This window comes from Falco punctatus (genome assembly GCF_963210335.1).
Source record: "Falco punctatus genome assembly, chromosome: 1".
Taxonomy (NCBI): domain Eukaryota; kingdom Metazoa; phylum Chordata; class Aves; order Falconiformes; family Falconidae; genus Falco; species Falco punctatus.
The window spans coordinates 80574602-80594855 of record NC_137580.1 but is presented as its reverse complement, the minus strand read 5'-3'; the positions used below and the strand labels follow the sequence as shown (position 1 = coordinate 80594855).

At 35.4% G+C, this 20254-nt stretch overlaps 1 protein-coding gene across 4 annotated transcripts in view; it reads left to right on the top strand.

Annotated features, from left to right (window-relative positions):
* FSTL5 (follistatin like 5) overlaps positions 1 to 20254 on the top strand; it is a 324611-nt gene that overhangs the window by 288829 nt on the left and 15528 nt on the right. For all 4 annotated transcript variants that reach the window (XM_080370936.1, XM_080370934.1, XM_080370935.1 and 1 more), the window contains 2 exons: positions 147 to 254; positions 1758 to 1882. In XM_080370936.1, the coding sequence (XP_080227062.1) occupies positions 147 to 254; positions 1758 to 1882 (233 nt within the window). The remainder of the gene's footprint in view (positions 1 to 146; positions 255 to 1757; positions 1883 to 20254) is intronic.

The window sequence follows — 20254 nt, the reverse complement described above, 5'->3', positions numbered from 1 at the left end:
TCAACAGTTCAAAACATAATTTTATAATACAATCGGAAAACACCAGGGAATGCATGTCCAGTCATAATTTTAATTCAAGTGTATCTATTATTTTTCTTTGGAAAATGTGACAGAAACTAAGGATTTTTATTTTTATTATGCTTCAGGCAGTAAGTACAGATCCTGTTCCAGTGAAACTACACTACGATAAATCACATGATCAAGTCTGGGTGCTGAGCTGGGGAAACATGGCAAAGAATTCACCAACTTTGCAGGTGAGGTGATCACAATGATTAGATGTAAGGAAATCTAGACAAGTTGAACTTTTGTGTGATTGCAACATTTTGTACATTTTCCTTTAAGCATTGTCATGACACCAGCATGTGCAGTGAAATTATTTCAGGTAACTAGAAAACAATTCAGTCAACTGACTTTGCTAAAAACGTTATTTTCAACACCGTTACTCAGAAGTGACAATGTTAATTGACAGAAAGATAAGGAATACAGCTGAAAGCAGCAGCATGTTCTTTTGAGAGCAAACCGTTGCCGTTTATTATGGTTTTGTCCCTAATTATAGGATAAACTGGATTTTAAGAGGCATATTCCTATTTTATTGCTTTTTCCAGATGTAAAATATTCAAAATCTTTACTTATCCCATACCTCTGAGCACTGGCAAGCCTAGGGACAGTCACTAAAGAAACATTTCAAGAATCTGTACTTGCATTCCTACTTTTTCACTACTTTCTTTTCCTTACTTAAAGTAATTTGCTGAGAACATGGTGATTGTTTTCATATCATAATTTCAAAATTCCTTTTTATTTCAGCTTATTGTAGTTTTCTTTAGAAGTTAATAAAATCCTTATGTATTTAGAAATATATATTTAATAATGAATAAGAGAAATTCAAACACAGGGTTCAAGCAGGAAAATGAGTAACATTTGAAAATACCTTTTTAGCACCTACAGACTCTTAGTGTCTATGAGTATGCAAAGTAATTTGTGGGAGTTTAGCTGTCACTCGTCTCCAGAAAATGACTGATGACTGAGTCAGTCTCAGCATGTTTTAAAGCAACTGATCATCTTTGCTCTTGATTTCTTCACAGTATAGATAATAGATCATTTTCTTGTTTTTTAACATGCTTCTCAGTGCTTATATATGAATATCATAGTGGATATTACATGGAATTGTCTTTTATTGACCCACAAACATTTACCTCAGAGAAGGTCCAAGATTTGGGGATGTGAGGCAAATTGGTTTATAGCAATTTCAGGAATGTGTAAACTCAAATCAGCTTGCTCTTCTGAAAGATATTTGTGCTGTGTTGAATTACCTCCTGATTGATAAGAATTGGGAGTATGCATAGCCATAGTTTCCTGTGGATTAGCTGATAACATCTAATCTTTTCACTCTGGCTGAAGTGCTTAGGAATTTAATCTCACTCTAGGATCTAGAGTAAAAACCAAACCAAACCAAAAAAGGTAATAAAAAAATGTAATTTGCACTAAGAACTGCCAGAGGCTTTAATAATGTAAATGAATAAATATAGGCTTAACGGGGGGGGGGGGGGGGGGGGAAGAAAAAGATTAAATGTGTAACAGTTGTCTGAAATCTGTAATACCAATCAGCTTCATTCACTGTCATTTGTGGGTGGTTTTTTTTGATAACTGAAAGATAATACAAGAGATGGAACACAGAGGCAATACTGTGTTAATTTATTTGGATATAAATTAGATTTTGAAAGTATTTCTACAGAGTATAACGCTGTTACTTCATGTAGGTGATAACACAAGCCAGCGGGAGTGTTTCTCATCACACAATCCATACTCAGCCAGTGGGAAAGCAGTTTGACAGAGTGGATGACTTTTTCATTCCAGCTACAACCCTCATCATTACACATATAAGGTAGGTTTTAGCTGAATTACAGCTAACTTTCAAAGGACCTATAGCATTGTCTTCAAAGAAAGTATGATTTAAAGACCTTGAAAATCTGACACCATGCCATCTACTTCAATATTGCTTTGGAATATCCTTCTTCATAAACACACTAAATGTGAGTTTTATTGACAGCAAGCTAGATATAAGAATAAACACATTAGTAGAGTTTTTCATACTTATGTCACCAATGTTCAAAAGTTCCACTGCTCTACATACCAAAATTGAGGTGTAGTATTATCTGTGGTTTTCTTATATACAGATGATTCCGTAATTTAGGAACATAAATCTTAATTTCTAAGTAAGGCTTTTGAAAATAACAATTTCTACTGCTCAGAAAAGTTGCCATATATAGTATTTGCCATATTGTATTACATGTATATTGGAGTTATTGTCTTGATTAATGGACCAGAAAAAACCCAAAATACAGTTTCGGAGTTTTAAAAGGAATTGTGATGCAGTGTAACTTGAGTCTATGAACTGGCCTTTCCTGCTCATGGAGTTCTTACCCCCTGTCTTTTCATTAGGCTCCCTGTTTTTGAAACAAACCATGACTGAGCAGGTAACATAAACTCTGTCTAGATGCATGAATAAAATCAGTCTTATTTCATGTTTACTGAGTATATGATGTTAAAATGGTTCATACTGTAATCCATGCCAGGAAACACTGTACATTCTTAGGACATTAGTTATTTCTCTTAGTGACTGTAGGATTGTCTTTGTGTTTGTTCAAAGAACAGACAAATTATGACTGTGATAGAAATGCTCTAAGGATGGAAGAATGCAACAAGGTGGCCAGTGTGATTTTAAAAGACATACAGGACAGAGAAAGAGTGTGGGGAAAAGAGAGCAACACTTAATACAGGCATAAAGGAGAAATCTTTTAAAGATCTTTCCAAGGCCTCTTAAATGAAAATCTACTTTTCTTCCTCAAAATACATTGCCAAGGATGTGAAATACAATTTTATTTTCATACTTTTTCTGTAACATTTCTATCTGTAGGGATTGAAAAATTCTGCAGTCCACGATTTGTACATCTGAATATTGCATTAACATCTATTAGGACTTTGTATGGTTTGGTATGGTTTTTTTTTTTGCAACCTGACGCAGACCTATTTCAGCTCAAAACACCTCTGCAAATAATTAACTCAACTGTTTATTTTGCTCTTCCAAGTTCAAGTTTCTGTAGAAATGTTTTCATTAGGATGATTGTCCTACAGTTACGAGACACCATCATTCACTTTTAGCTAAAATCTCAAATCACATATGTAAACATGCATCTCCATTAAAAGAGGTATAATTTCTGATTGTAGTGAGTAGTAGTATTTTAAATGTGAAAATTTAGGATGATTTTACAGTTGATTCCAGAATTTACTTTATACATGCCTGTGATGAATCTAGTCTTCTGTATCAAAAAAACATTTGGCTTCTCCTAAGAAGGCTGTTGATGAAAGATATTTTTTTTCAAAATTTTCTACAAAACCCTTAGCCAGCAAATTAGCAATCAGCCATATGCAATTTAAAATAGAATGTGTAAATTAATACAGCTGAAAAGTAAATTGACTCTAAGTAGCATTACTGCCATATTTCTTGAACTGAGTAGTTAAATACACATTCTGTCCCTGAAGTAATCTGCAGTGCTCACGCTCAGCCTTAGAAAAGCATTAAATAATTTACATTTGGAACAGGTATGCCTTGAGAGAACAAACATTACTGCTGCATAAACTACTAGGTACTAGAGGAACTATCGCAACAGAACTGGCATTTAGATACATAATGTCGTGTAAATAGGAAAATAAAAAGATGGATACGAGTAAACATCATACAAGGAGGGGAACCAGGACTGGGAAAAGAAAAAATAGTCCCTGTCCAAAGCTAGTGAGGAACTCTAACTCAAACAGTTTTAAGTTGGTATTTTGCCTAAACATGTCAAGGTGGTTTCTGTTTTGCCTGATCAGTCACTATCAGCTGATGAGTCATTTCACCTGTCCTATATGCAACTTAGGAGAAAAGAGAATTAGAGAATAAAATAGAATGCACAGAAATAAAAAAAGGAATATGAAATTCAACAGTGAAAGAATAAAACTGGATAAATGAATACATATATATACTGAACATGTACATCAATTCAGGCCTAGTATAATTATCTTGCTGTGACTTTTGGTTGGTTGTTGGGTTTTGGGCTTTTTTTTTTTGTATTCACATGACAGATAAAGACCAAAATAAAATTTCTGAAGTCTGAGAAAAAGCCTACAGTAGTTTGATGCTAAAACCATAGATTTGTGGTTTTCAACAGGCAAAATCAATTCAGCAGCAATTATCTGGTTTTGCCTAATAGTGCAATTTGCTTGAATTGCAGAGAATCTTATTTTAGTTTTCTGAAATGTTATCTAATTTTAAGTGCATTTTCTAGAAAAGAAAAAAACCCAACAAAATACTGTGTAGACAGATACTGTATTTCTACTTTTTATGTATTCTTTCAAGAGCTATTCATGTGAAGTTAGTCAGTCATTAAATAATTTGCCTTACATAAAATGTTTGGCCTTCAAGTACTTAGATTTTTTTTGTTTTTTAAATAAACATGAACTGTCGGTAGTGTCTCAGGAAAAGGTTTACATTAACTGTATTCATCAAATTAGTAGCGATGTAGAAAAAACTATCTATTAAACCTAACTTGTCACCAGTCAACAATAAAACTGCTCAATAACAGCGTGTGTTTATTAAAGATGATAAGCAACAAACATAAAGCTTAAGCTTATAATTCTTTGGTGTATGTACCAGCCACGGGAGCATTTTATGAGTGCGACTGAGAAAAACAGCTACAAGGGAAATAACCCCACTGGCTACGTTAGCTGGTACAGTGAACTGGTCAAGGGCCCTATTTAGTCTTTGTTATAAGTTGGTTCCCCTTGACCATGCAACACCAGGCCCTTCTGGAAAAATGAAAGCTTTCTGTAGCTAGGTGCATTTGTCACCTGTAAGCTAAAATTCTGAATGATGGAGCAGAATATAGAGTGTGCACAGCTTACCAAATTAGCATCCAGAACCAAACTTTTTGTCTGAATAATGGCATTTCTAAGCAAAAAAGGCATATCATGTAAAAGTATGGACTGAGCTTTGTAGCGCAGGTAACACAAACCGTCTGCTACCTTCTGCAGCATATTACCATCTACTGTGTATTCTGACCAATCAGTTATTCTTTAATCATTGTAAAGAACAAGGGACAGAAAGTAAAGATAGATAGGCTTGTTGACACTTACATACAGAAATATGGTGAATAATTTAAAGCTATGGTGGGTCATTAATTTTTTTCTTTGTAATAATATCTAAAATATTAATTGGCAATAATACATATATAGATGTTTAAAACTTGTTGCAAATTAATTTTATTGAAGAAGTAATGGAATTACATATTTGCATTACCTAGGTGGGTTATTTTTATGTATGAAGATGGAAATGGTCTGGCCATTATTAAAAAGAAAAGTCCACACATTTTACTGCTCTCTTGGTCAGCAAATAACTTAGGATGCACTTGCCCCAGATCAGCCATTTGAAGAGGTACTACACATTTTGGTCTGAGGTGAACAATAATAGATCCCAAGAAAAAAAGAAATGTTTTCCCAGAGTTTTCCTACCACAGACTGAGGCAATGTTTGGTTGTACTTACAGTACAGCAGAAGTTAGGGCAAATAACTTTTTGATTTGATAACCAGCAAGCATAACATTCATGCTCTGAACAACTGAGGTGATTCATCAAAGCAGCAGCTAAGCAAACTAAGTAGGCATGAGACAAAAGAAGTAGAAGAACAGACCAATCCTGTTGGTTTAAAATACTTTTGTAATGGGAGGATAGTTATGTGCACAGAAAAGGACAGGAAAAGAAACTATAATTTTGGAGAAAGAAATGTGGTAGGTTCAGTACCATCAGTTAGTTTTGCAGTGGGGAGGTGTCTCCCTCTCTTTTACGTTCCAATTTCCTTCCCCTGATAAGATGAAGGAAAAACAGTTTTGTGCAGTCAGACACCTTAGGAATCAAGAAATATTTGGGCTGTATTATTTTTGTAACTGCTAACCATTTATGAAAATATATCTATTAAAGAAAAGAAAATGTACATTAGTTTTAGTAAAAATCTACTAATTACCATCCTAATAGTGAGTAGAGCACCCCACTGATGTTTCCAAGTAGCGAATCTGTTTGTACAGATTCTCAGCTACAGATGCATGAGAAATGTAGGTGACTCAGTTCTAGAATTTCTACAAGACTAAGGGAGGGATTGCCTCGTGGCTTTGATCAATACTTCATGATGGAAATAAAAAGCCACGTTTTTCTCATAAAACTTCTAAAATGTAAGTTTAGACTTTAGAGAAAGTCAGTGTTTCCTGTGGGCTTGAGTTTCCTGTGCCAGCTAGTTGTAGTGCAATTCACAAAAATTCTTAGTCAATCAGCAATTAAAAAGAGGCTATGGCACAAACCAGTAATAATTATTGATAGAAAGAGCCCTTGAGGAAATTTGCCCAGACTTACTATTGAAAGTCTGAAGATTTTGAAAGGGAAAAATTACATATTCATCTTGCATATCTTGAAAAAAACCTTGTCCTGCTGTTAACATTGGCTTTATTTTGCCTCTGATGTGCACTCACTGCCGATATATGTTGAGTTATACCAAAAGAATGAATGAATGTAAATCATTGTTCTTCATGCACACCTTCATGCCCATATTTTCAGTGCACACAGCTTGGAAAAAAATCTTCCCCTCCCCCCGTTTCGTTCAAAAATTGTCAGACACTGTGGCCACAAAGTAGACAGGATGAGATCTACTAATCCTTAATAAATGGTACAAATCCGCAAGGGTGGGTTTGGGGGTTTTTTTCCCCAGTTATTACTGAAGCTTGTTCCTTTTGTAGATACACCTTTTAAGAATTGATATATAGATTTTCAATATTTGGCCTTATAGGTTTACTGAGAAGATTTTACTCAGTGAACTATTTTTTGTGCCAAAGCAGTTCAGAGCAACCAATGATCTTGTCATTAATTGTCTGCTAATACCATTCTTTATCATAAAAATAGACATATGCAATTAATGTGTGTGATGGCTGCAAAAAGATGACTTGTACAATAGTCATGAAAATATATTCTTGGAAGCCTAAGGACAAAAGGGCTGATTATTTCAGCTCCACTGTTCATAAATTCAAGTGAACAAAAGATAATTGGAATAAATTAGGGTCTGACATTACACTGCTGTGAAATGTTTCAAAAGCAATATTAAATGAACTTACTGTAATGGAGTAACTCTAACTTTTTAAATGTTTTAGCAAGTATTTTAAATATTGTATAGTTATGTGACCTAACAAGTGGAAGAAAGAGCAATCAGCTCAACAGTGAGATGGCTCAGGATCTGAAGAGTTAAAACATTATCAGTTTGATTTTTTATTCTTTTATTTCTCTGTTGTGTATGGGGAAGCGGTCTTTCTAAAATTATACTTATTCATTTGCATGAAAGAGTCCAAAAACTAAGCTCTCCTTTAAGAGGTAATTGGAATGTGCTGCCAAGGCATTCCTCCTTAAATGAAACCCTTGTGGGATGGTGATTCAGTAGATTCACACTTCATTCCAGAGGTTACCCCTCTAAGAGGTGTGAAGTAGTTGAAGGACCATGAGAGCATTTACACTATTTCTATGCAAATAACTAAACAGAAATACTGCTTTGCTTCAAAACCCCTACATAATCAGGAGGAAATTTCTGTTCAGTGGTTTGCAAGGCAAACAATGGAAGTGTTAAATGCTGAGTCAACTGTAGACAAAGCATCAACAAAAGAGGAGAGGAAAAAGCATCAACAAATTTGGAGGTTGAATTTTTCACATAAAGAATATGATTTAGCTCAAAGATGGGGGCAATTTAATATTTTGTAAATTCAGTTAACAAGGCACATTAGGGTAGTGGAAAGTTTGGAACAGTTCGCAGTCATCAGGCTGTAAACATCTATAGTACTACAGGGGAAATAACTGGAAAGCTTGAGGAACTGGAGAAAGGAGCCTGGCACTACCAGGGCAAGGAAGGAGGATCTGGACAGTAGCTGCGATTTCCAGTAATGATAGTGGAATCTATCAACGAGTCCTACCCGGCAGCACAGCACACAAGGAGACCCCTCTGTGCTGGGGGTCCCTCTGGGGTCACCCACTCTGTGAGTAGTCCTTGTGGGGACAGTGCTCTGGTCCCGTAGGCGGGTTCCTTGCTCAGTGCACATCATCAATTCACACCCCCAGTCGAGGTATTTCTGTTCCTTTATTGTAGTTTGTGCAGGTAGGGAGCTGGGTGGTCCCCCACAAATGCCTAGCTCACTGATTGTCAAAACTTTATCTTATTTATATAATAGCGAGCAAAGACATTGATCAGTCTTCATTGGTTACAAGTGACATTATTCCTTTAATACTCAAGTTTTCTACTTGGCAAGTAATTCTGTCACTTCTCATGTTAATTAGTTTGCATGCTCAGTCTCAGCTTCGTTTTTGGTCTGGCGGGTTTCTCTTGTAAGTGGTCGATGAGTTGGGGGTCACCATCTGCCCCTGCTGGAATTAATTACCTTTCCACTAGTTAGTGAAACTGCCAGTCAGCTCATTCACCTTGGGGTGACCTTGGGGTGGTGCTTTCCTCCTTTGAGCAGGGAACTTGCTGGCCAGAGCACTTAGCAGGACAGACAAAAGTGCTTGAATCTGGAATTAGCCATTAGCAATTCATTTGTTGTGATTGTCTTAAAGTCAAACCTCTAACAATACATTTGATTTTATTAATCAACTCCTTAATCATTTTATGTCAGTGCTAAATGGAAACCTTGTGGAATTTCCCCTTCGCTGTGAATTTGCCCCTGAAAAGGAGGACCCTTCTGGTCCATAAATGTAGTGCTTTTGAAAAAGGAATTCATAGGAACTTCTGGGAAGGATGGAGAGGAGGCACTAAAAACTATTTTTTTTTTCTTTTTTTGTTTTGTTGGGGATTTTTTTTGCTATAAGCGGTGGATTTTACAGCATCTTTGCTCCAGAGGGAATATGGAGAATGAAAGTTTGAGAGATTCACTTCAGACAGTTTAAATGCTCTGAAACTTGCTTTGTTCAACTACTACCATTGGCAACAGCAACTACTGTTGAAAAAGTGCCTCTTTAGAAAATGTGCAGGTACTCTTCATCGTATCAAACCTATATTCTCCACTTCATTCCTCCTCTGTTCACATGTCCCTCCCAAAAAGCTAGGAGTCCATAAATGCAGCCACCACGTATCTTCAAACTAGGAAACTCCCAATCCTTTTTGTACATACAAGGTACACCATGTGCCGATACTTCTAGTTTGTCTATATCATCCTTCAGCTCCACTCTTATATTCTAAATCAAAAAGACCTGTGTTTGCAGGGTTTAGAATGTGCTAGGCAGAAAGAATTCCCACCTGTGTCTGTGGAGAAGTACCTACAGAAATTATGAAGCAACTGCCAGCACTCCCTAACTACAGTTTAGTTTTGCTGTCACTGAATCAAGCAAAGGCCTGATGTCCTGATGTGTGTGTATGACATCTTTTAAGCCAGGTCATTTTGGAATTCGTGGAGAAAATATTTTGAATTTTAAAGTTCATTTTCAGATCAGTGTTATGAAATTTAATCACTAGTTAATGGCATATGTAAATCTAGCTAAAATAAAAATATTTTTATAATGCATTGCAATCTGTGATTGCTTCTAACCTTGCAATATTTATGTACGTATGCACACACACAAGTATATAAGAAATCAGTCTTGAAACCTATCTTGTTTCTGGAATCAATTATTCTGCATGCCTTTTCCCATGCCAGCTGACAGTACAATACAAATGCTGCTTGACCAATTTATTCAACTCAGGCTTTAAATCTTTTCCTCTTAGGTAGCTTGAGTAAAATGTCACAAAGCTCTCAAACTAAAAATGCCAGCTGTCAAGAGAAAAAAAGATATTATCAAAAAACATTTCCACTTCAGTGTGGCTATTTAGAAATGAAAATGCCCTTCAAATGTTACCTAAAACATGGGATTGCAGCCAGCCTTTGTAGTGCTATAAAACTGTAGCATCGGTAAAGGAAAATTACGTTCTACTTGTCTTTCCCCATTAGCTGAGGAAATGGCCAAAACCTGGCTTAAGCAAGTCTATTGAGCTCTACTAAAGTGAAGGGTAGTTTTGTTAAACAGTAGATGTTTTTCACACTGTAAGTTGGGGTTTTTTGCCTTTTGCACATGCAGTAGTCATTACAGGAATATTTACTCTTGAGGTAATATGAGCTGCCCATCTGCAGCCCATGGCCAAACCAACCATTATTATAAAGAATTAACTGTTGTACCTGTTTCCTATCACCTACCTGCTTTTAAATATTCAGTATGTATGAGTATGTGAAAATACATGATGCAGTGAAAAGTACAAAAATATAAGAAAGTAACCAAGTAACCCCTGCAATTATGGCACATAATTTGTTGTACCCAGTGACTAGAAGTTGCCTTATCTTCGTGCTGCCTCTAACACTCATTGGTTTTCCAAATAAAGCAAATTATAAAGATTCACTTATTAGCTTTTAGGCAATCTTAAAATTATGCAATTAATCATTTTTATATATGTTTGCTAATAAAGTACCAGGGCAAAATTATTTTAAAAAAAATTGTTCTGGGTCTGGCTTGGTTGGAGCTGATTTTCTTGATAGCAGCCGGAATTGTGCTGTGTTTTAGATCTGAGACTTTGGAATAGTGAAAATCTTTTTGGAAATTGTCATTTGTACATTTCAATTTTTAAGCATTTAAAAAATATTTTTATTCATGACATTTAAGTTTACCTATTTGATGTTATGTTACAAATGTAACTTTTAACTTCTAGTAAAGCTGAGATTCTTGCTAGATCATATGAATTGAAGACTTTACGGAAACTTCCAAATCTACACAGATAGACTGTTTTGTCTGTATTTCTTCCATGGGTTGCTAAGCGTCAGCATGCAACATTTTCTTGTGGATAAAACATCCAAACTTCCATCTTAAGAGAGCCACCACCACCACCACATCCCACCCCTTATTAGCTACAAATTAGAACACAGCAACTTGCCATGAAGTGCCTTACGTTTTTTTCCCAATGATAATCTTGCATTTTCAATACAAATGTTATGTCTGGTGGTTTTATGTAAGAAAATAATCATAATTTATTGGGTTTTTTACATTTAAAAAAATCTTTTCTTGGTTCAATCTAACGTTTTCTTAATTTGGGTCACTAGTGAAAAAAAAGGGAGACAGGAATTGTGGTAAAATTCAGTATTTGTTCTTTTGAATATTTGTATATTCCCAGCTATAACAGTATGTGAACTTCATTTTTAAAATGAAGAAAAAGATCTTTTGAGACTGTTTTGACATAAGTAATTTATCACCTTTGTAGTCCTTATCTCTACCTCATTATTCATTTTCTGCTAGTGCTGGCTATTTCTTTTGGCATATATAAATTTGGCTGTGCATTCCATATGACATCTGCCCACCTTGATGTTACCACAATTTCTGGAGTGTCAGATCCTCTTAATCCTATCCTACCTTGTACTGACATTTAGGACCATCTTTAGGAATGTCTTTTGTTCACTGTGTCTGTGTAGCTAGCCCTTTCTTTGATTTTTATTGCTTTAAAAATGAAGTGAGTGGGTTTTGATTAGATTTCTAGCTCTCCTTCCCTACAAGGTACAAGAAAGGAAACCACATTTGCTGCCAATGCTACAAATACGCTTTTGTTGAGAATAAGTTCCTTTTTTACATAACACAAGTAGTTTAATATATTCCTGGATTATAAAATTCTAGAAGTTAAGGTGCTTTCCTTTGACCTAAAATTTCTGGGATTATTTTCTTGTGAGTGCTGTAATCATTGGATAACAATTTTCAGTAATTAAGCGTATTGTATATCCACATTGCAGGTGTTCCATGAGAAAGTCCTCGGACAATTTATAGATTCCTCCATCACTGGGACCCTGAAAATTCAGGTTTTATCCCTATCCTATTCAAATGTACACTAAATGTGAGTCAGAAGTTCTTAGCTATGTATGACATGTTAAAACAAGTCAACTCTCCCAGCAAGATGTAAAAAACTGACTGAAGAAGCCACCACAGTATCTGGTCAACTGTGGGGAACTTTTCCTGGTTGTTCTTTCAACATGGGTCATTTGAAGATATTCTTCAACATGAATTTGAGATTATAGTCCATTTCCTTGCTCTAAATCACTAGTGAGACATGACTTAAATGCTGTGCAAGCAAATTTTTTATTGGAAATAGTAATAAAAGGAAAAAAAAAGAAAAAAGAAATAGAAATTGAAAATAGTATAATTTTAAAAGGATTTTAGGCAGCATGCTATTTTTGTTATCAAGATGAGACTTTAAGAAATTTTTATCTTTCACTTGTAAGCACTTCCATCATTTATCCATCTGATTTACGGAAGACAATCGGCACAGAGTCTCTCCCACAAATAAGTGTTTGAAAGACTGTATCACCTGTGATTTTTCTGCCTGAGTGAAAACTATCACCATAAAAATAAGTATTTTTTTGATGGTACTTACAATGTCATTCACTTTGGCTCAGCAGCATTACATTTGTGACACTCATTTATTAGTCTAGAGCCAATCTTATTAAAAAATATGTAGGATAAACTGAGAAACTATGTTTCCATTATTGCCCTTTACTGAATACTTACTAATGCTCAAAAACAATTTATTTCACAACATTCATGCCTGTCCCCATCACTTATTGTTTAGGAATGGATATTTTTCTACTCAAATTCAAGCTCTGAGCACAGATCTTAATTTGAGGAGACCCCTTTCTTCTAAGACTGTAGCACTTTTCAGGATTTTCAAGCCCTTGTAGAAATACTGTTTTTTCCCTTCTGTCTTGCACAGCTGTCTTGAAGTTCTTGATATCCTTATTTTTCCAAATAATGGTTAGTATGTGCTGAGACAGAAAAAGAAAGAATCATTCTAGTATGTTTGTCCATCACTGACTGTGGGGTCTCAGCCATCCTCTCTACACTGAATTCCCTCTCTGAGAATGGAAATAGAGAAAACTTTTTCACTTCAATGAGGTATGTGCAAAGCAATAGCAAAAAGGAATAAAGATCTTCAATGCTTCCAGAGCAAATCTGTGAATAGCCATCTCTGAAATCTTTGAATACTTACTATAAAGATCCCTTCCCTTCCATTCAGATCTCTTAGGTGATGTCCAGCAGTTGTTACCGCCTCTGTGAAACACAGCAAGCCTTTCATGGGATCTTCCCCACTCCCACCCCCAGCCTTTGTGGTAGTCATCCCTCTTCTATTCCAATACATTTTAGGATCTAATCAGGAATTCTATCATTATTAAGGTAATCCACTCTCATAGATCTAAAAATGTTGGTTTCATAGATTTTACAATTGAATATTAAGTTCCTTTCTGAATTAGTTTATGAAGACCTGTATTTCTTTGTAACAATATTAACCAGTAAATTTCTAAAGCATATATGACTTCTGATGGATTTGATCTCTGATGGCATATTTTTCATCCTGAAAAGGTATTCTTAAATCCACATTCACAATTAAAAATAAAAATAGTATTATTTTTCATTGAAAGCAAGTTATATCTATATATTCATTTTCATCTTTCCTCCCACATAAGTTATAAATTTCAGAGAATTCCTATTAGTGTATAGACATTTTTTGCTTCTAATTGGAAAGGTACAGATGAGCTATTTAATGTGCAAGGCTGTAAGAATTCAGAAACCTGGAGTTTTCAAAACCCAGAACTTCTTTGTCAATACAAAATAGTCAATACATTTAGAATATGCATTCAGAAATGAGACCAGCCAGATCAGATTCCATTCTTCATCACCACAGATCTTCTTATTCATCTGATAGAATTGATAGTGATCTTGTTTTACAGTAAAATTACTCATTTTCCATGACTGATGCCACAATCTTTTGTTCTGTGTTTTTTGATTTTCTTTTTTTTTTGACCAATTTTCCCCCCATTCCTGTTTTTTAGGACTGCTATGTTAGTATTTCCCAGCTGTGTCACACATTGCTCTCCCAGCAGTCCCACATTACTGCTGCAAAAGTTAGTTCTGTCTTTTTTAGAAGGCACTTTTAAATATTTAATTTACCAGTAAATAAATAAAATTGGTGAAAAGGACAAAAATATTTTAAAGATATATGTGTGAATATTTATGTTCACACACATAAACACAAAACTAGCGAATTATCAGATGTTCTCTAAGATGTAAATGTGTCCTCAGATAGGAAGATGCTTTGTGCTTAATGCTGTTATATAGAAATACAAAGGAAGGAGAAAAAAACTCTTGTCTGATGGAAAACAAAAATATGAAGCAAGTGTTCTTAATGTTGTAAAAAGCATGAGGAACAAAATTAGGAAAACAAACTTAAAAGGTCAGAGACTGTTATAGTACCCAAAATAAAGGTGCCATTTGTGCTGTATGAGCAACAGCTACCGGGCAAAATCCACTTAGCCTTTTGTTATCATCAAACGACCATTTCTGAACTGCAGAAATTTAAGAAAGGTATTTTCTCAGCAGCCTGCCAGAAATGAACTATTCTAGGCAACAGTAATTTTGGAAGTCCTGAGGGGAAGACTGGTATGCCCTTGCGATGCTGACAGTTTTTGAAATCAGAAACACTTCCAAAATGAAAAGTGTGGGTTTTTATCTAGAGGTAAATATTTTATTTGTGCAATAAACTACAGTAAATGTAATAGAAAATGACAATAAAAAAGAAAAGGTGTATTTTAAAATTACTTAAGTTAGGAAAATTAACTGTGTGATGATTTAAATGGTATGCGTGCAAGGCCTCTGAAGTCAAATAAATCAATGTTAACTGCCTTCCTCAGAAATAATTATGTACGGATATAAAGTGAAGAGTAATTTTAATAAAGGAAAAAATGGTTGCAGTGTTGTATGTTAAGTTCTTAGAAAATCCTTAGAGGGAAAAGTGCATATTTTTTTTGTTGTGCTGGTGGCAAAACATCAAGGGACCAGCGAAGGCAGTTGAGCTATACAGCTAAGAAAACAGTTCTTAGACCAATGTTCCTTTTTCCTTTCCTTAATTGTTAATACTTCCTTCTCCAGAGCTACTGTGGATAACTGAATTTCATCAGAAAAAAAACCTGTTTGCTGTATAACACACTTCTACTTTAGAATTTTGTTTAATTGGTTAGACTTTCACATGTTGCCAGAGTAGAAGCTTTTTCCCTCTAACAGGCTGTCCTTGGACAGCTAATGGCATTTACTTTGAGTCCCAGAAAACTTTTGGTCAGCAGATTTGATCAAGCTTTGTAGTAATAGAGCTTTATCTTCCTGGGTTGACTTTTTTGCATAAATTTTCAAAAAATGGTCCCTAATCTACAGAATGTTGAGTGGCTTTAAAAGCAAATGTTATTCACTCAGGATAGAGTAGGTAATGTTTATTATTATTTTCTTGAATTAAGTTATACAGGTTAAAAAACTTCTCTTTTGTACAATATTACTACTGTTCCCTTCTTATACAGATAATTTTGATTGTAGCTCATCTAATTCACTTTTACTGGGTTTCAGTTTTGAGACCATAATTTTCCGTAAGTGTTTGATCTCAGATACCTCTTCAAAAACTGTCTGTTGACTTTATGATGGTAATCTGTGGGTGTAAGGCCAGAAACAAAAAGAAAGGAGGCCATAATTTTTACATTGTTGTAATCTTTTATTCTGTCGATCTTTCTGAACTATTCTGTTGATCTTATAAAAAGTATAATGAAATTTATCCTCATTCCTAGGAGAAACATTCTTAGGCTTTTCTTTTTCCATCTTTTTAACCAGTCCTTAGATATTTCCTTTTTTCTAACAAGTGCAGTTGCAGTAGTAAGCAATATATATGCCTTGTCTAAAGGAAGAAAATAACATACGGGAAGCCAGGTTGTTAATTTACTGCTTGTTGGCAGCTCCACACTAGAATCTTGCTTGGCTATTCATTGTGCATAGGAGATGCAAACTAACTTATTCTATCGGAAGGGTGGAAAGAAATACCTTGCAAAAACAATTTTGAAGATGTAACGTCAGAGTTCACATGACATTGGAATTTTGTATGGAGTATCTGGTCCATTGTTAATTCATACTTTACTGAACTAGAACTTCCCATCAAACTCAGATTGCATCCTCGCTGATTTTTATAGCTACAGGTCTCATGTTATCCTTCAATCTGCATAACTGCTGGAGATGCAGCACGAAGAGGATGAACTGAAGAATTTTCAAATGCAGCAAATGAATATAAACTTTATTCATACAGGGTTGTCCTAAGTCCTGCCTGGAATTTTAATTCTTTTTCTTTTTCTCTTGTGACCTTTGTTTTAGTGTGTTTTGCCCAATAACCTTGTATAAATCTCACATTATTATAAAGGCAATAAATAAAGGTAAGACAAGTTGGGCCCAGCTGTGGTATTACTTCAAGTAACAGTGCCTCTGCAGGCTTGGGATTCCTTCCTGGGTTATCGACGTGGGATCCGTGCTCTAGAATGTAAAAAATTGTGTAACATCGGTGGTACACCATTCCCTTGCACAGCTTTCATAGTTCCTGTCTGCACAAAAAAAAAAAAAAAATACTTTTAACATTCATCTTTTAAGAACAGGAAATTTCCCAAACTTTTAAAATCAGCAGGTATAGCATGATAGCTAACCACATTCCATTATATTAAGTATTTCTTGAAAAATATTTGTTATAATTTGCAAATACAGTGTGTGAATGACAGAAGTCATACGATGTGATTCTGTCTTGGTATTTTGCAGTAGACTACGGTATTAGTTCTAATAGTGTGTCAAATACTTTGATAGTGACATGTAGTTCACTAAGATAGAGTGATAAAATTGCTTTTGGAAAATTCATTTATAAGATTTGCATGCAATTCTTAGAGCTCTGCAAAACCCTAAGAAAATAAAAATGAAAGGCAGGCTATGAAGAGCTTTTATTTGTCTTTTTGATGACTGTAGCCTTGAGAAAATATTGAAGCTGATCATTATGGTTGGAAGAATACACTTTTTGTGGAAAGCAAAGTGAATTCTTGGTTTTCTGATAAAGTTACCCTTTGAGTGCTGTGAAAACCATCTTCAGAGGTCCCTGAAAATTCTGGGGTGGACATTTTCTCTGTGTTTAGCTGTTTTGCATGGAGACTTACACAACATTCTTCTCTCTATCCAGGCACTTGTAACAGTGCTAGCTGCTTCTTTAAGGAGTCATTTTAATTTCTGACCACAAAGGGCAGATATAGTAACCTCTACAGCTATGTGATACCTGAACTTCTTACAATGGTTTGGGGAAACACATGAGCACATTTCAAGTATACCTGTATGTTTATCTTACATTCTGGTACAGTCTTACTCATTTAAACTTCAATTTTCCAAACCTGTGCAAATTTTTATAAGGCTGGTTTTGATTTCGTTCTGCTTCATATGCTTTCATTCTGATAGGATGCTTATGGTGAATGCAAGGTTGTAGGCACCTAGATTTAGGTGTGAAAATAAAGTGTATCCATGGCTGTAAGCTGTCTTTTGCTATATCCAATAGGGATCTAGCCTATACAGATGCTGGAGTCTAGAAGGCAATTTTGCTTTCCCCCTGCAGGGCTCTGGCACTAGTCACAGTAACAAATCCTGTAGACTCTGTTGACTATATGAACTAGATCTCTGCTGGCAAAAATAGCAACTTAGATGTTTGACTCATATGCAGGCATGCATGGTTATGCACAAAATGTAGGAAAGGAATACTACCTGTAGAGAGTGATTTTTGTAGTGAGGATCTGTGGTGAGGCTGAACACTCATAATGGCAATTCTTCAGCCTCCTTACTGCCTACTGATATGATCATAGAGGAGGGAAGCGGCTGTGCTTGATTAGGGCTGCAGAAATACATTTTTTCTCATTTATTTCAAAGCAGTAAGGATGTAAATATCAGATTGGTTTTTTTGTGTACTCTGAAAGAGACAGACAGGGTTAAGCCATGTATTTTTTTTGTCATTTTTTTAATTTCTTTGTTCATATATTGATTTTTAATAAACTGATGAAAAGACCAGATTATAAAACCATGCAGTACTTAAATTGCACTGGCCATTGTGGCAGTGTACTCGTTTTGCACGTGTGCTTAAAGTAGACCTTTTTTAACTTTAAGGTGTATTACTTGAAATCCTTATCACCACCACCTAAAATTCAGCTTTGCATGGCTTGAGATCTAGCACTGCTATTCCAAGTGATGTATGATACCAAAATACGAGCACTCAACTATCCAATTCATCAACTGTGTCATTAAAATGTTTAATCCTAAGAGGAGGCAGCATGCTTATCCCTTGAGAGGACAAGGAAAGGTCATCACTTTCAAGGATCCTACCATTTGACCTTAAAAAGCATCAGTGGGCTCCTCATAGGCAAATTTGAAACTGGATCGTGCAGGGAGGAGCAGTAAAAACATTTGGAGCATTAGGAATGAAGCCCAGAATAGGCGAGACAAAAATGATTTTTACTCATCCACTTCTGGTAGTGAAAGAAAATAGAATGAAAGGAGGGATGCCCTCAGTGCATGTTTTTCGCCCTGTGTTTCAACTGCAGAGTGAGGTATTGTAGCTACTATATATGCACATACCCATGTGTGCATATTTATGTTATGTTACACATGCACTTTTTATATCAAATAATACACATCTCCATTAAAACTCTGCAGACTGGGAGTAAGTAAACTGCAGGTATGTGAGAGTCCTGTTTCGTGCAGTCTCAGCACTGCTTTGGTGTGGCTTTTTTACCCTCTTATTACTCCCCTGTCCTGTAGGATTTAAACGACAGAAGGAGGGTCTGAAGAGAGAGGAATTCTTAGATAGTTAAGGATATTTTGTTACACACCTATACACAGTCCTAACGAAATGGTAGCAGAAACTTTGTCAGTTTTAGTCAGCATTACATTAACTATGAAATGTAATAGTTCACAAGGTGAATGTTTGCTGTATGGCTGTAACAACTGCCTTCAGAGTAGGCTGGACAGCGTACAACCTCTTTGTGCAATGGCTTTATATTTTGATTTGAAAACAATGTCAACCCTTTCCCGATATGGAAAGGGATATCAGAATGTGGCACTGCTGAAGTTCAGGCAGGCAATAATTACCCACCATCTGGCATTAGGAATGTGTTTCTCATTAAGCCTTTCCCCAATACTAGAAAACAGGAAAAATTTTACTTAGGTACTTTACTGAGATGAAGATGGGGAGTTATGCCCATAGCGTGACATCTAGGAACCAGAAACCTCCCACAGAACTGGGCGAGTCACTGAAGATTTCAGTCAAGTTTCTGGTTTTCAGGTTAATTTACCACTACCAATACATAACACATTCTACCACTGATATTTCTACAATACATTCTGTAATTAATTTATTGAAATCTAGCTTCTTGTTATGGAACAAACCTGCAGAAAACAGAGCAGGAAGCTATACACTTTTTAAATTTTAAACATTTTAAATAGTTTAACCACATTCAAAGCATTTTTGTCATAGAAAGAACAATGATATAACAGATATGTAAGAACAGTGAGGTGTTTAAGAGAAAAAAAAAAAGAGGTTCTTGTGTATTTCTCAAAAGCAAAGTATTCCCATTGTGCTATACAATAGTCAAAGCTACTTAGGCTGAACAGACTTGACAGGAATTTTATATAAACCCAACATTACTTTTTCAAAACCATAATGAACTATTTTTTTCTACAGTAACGGGGGGATATGATCTCATTTGAAACTAGCTCACCACCTTAAAGGACAGTGACTGAATAAATATTGTGGACAGTGAAAGGGAACTAGCTGTATAAATCCTGTTGTGGTAACATACTCTGCACTAGCGCATTTTTTCATAAGGGAAAGTCATTTTGTTATACCATGTGAGGATTTATATTAAATGAAAATTTGTTTTTACCCTTTATAACTGTCACAAATGATGGAACTTAAGGTGATGAAAATTGTGTGAAGAATAATATGAAAACTGGACATGATAAGAGAGAGGAGAGTAAGACTTGTAAAAACTGGTAATGTAGATATATAACAATAATACCTAGTAAGATTTCCAAAATGAATACCTTTCAAAATATGAATTTAACATTCCTGCTTTGTGGCATAAACTACTTCTCAATGATGGGCAAGTTCCTGCAAACAAGTTATTCCAAATCCACTTGTTGAAAGATTTCCCATGCTCTGAGGCATTTGATACTCTGATGACGGAGAGAGGGTTAGATTTGGTAGAGCATTAATCGGACTTGCTATATGGAGTCCTTTGTTTGTCGGCTTGGCTGTGAAAGTT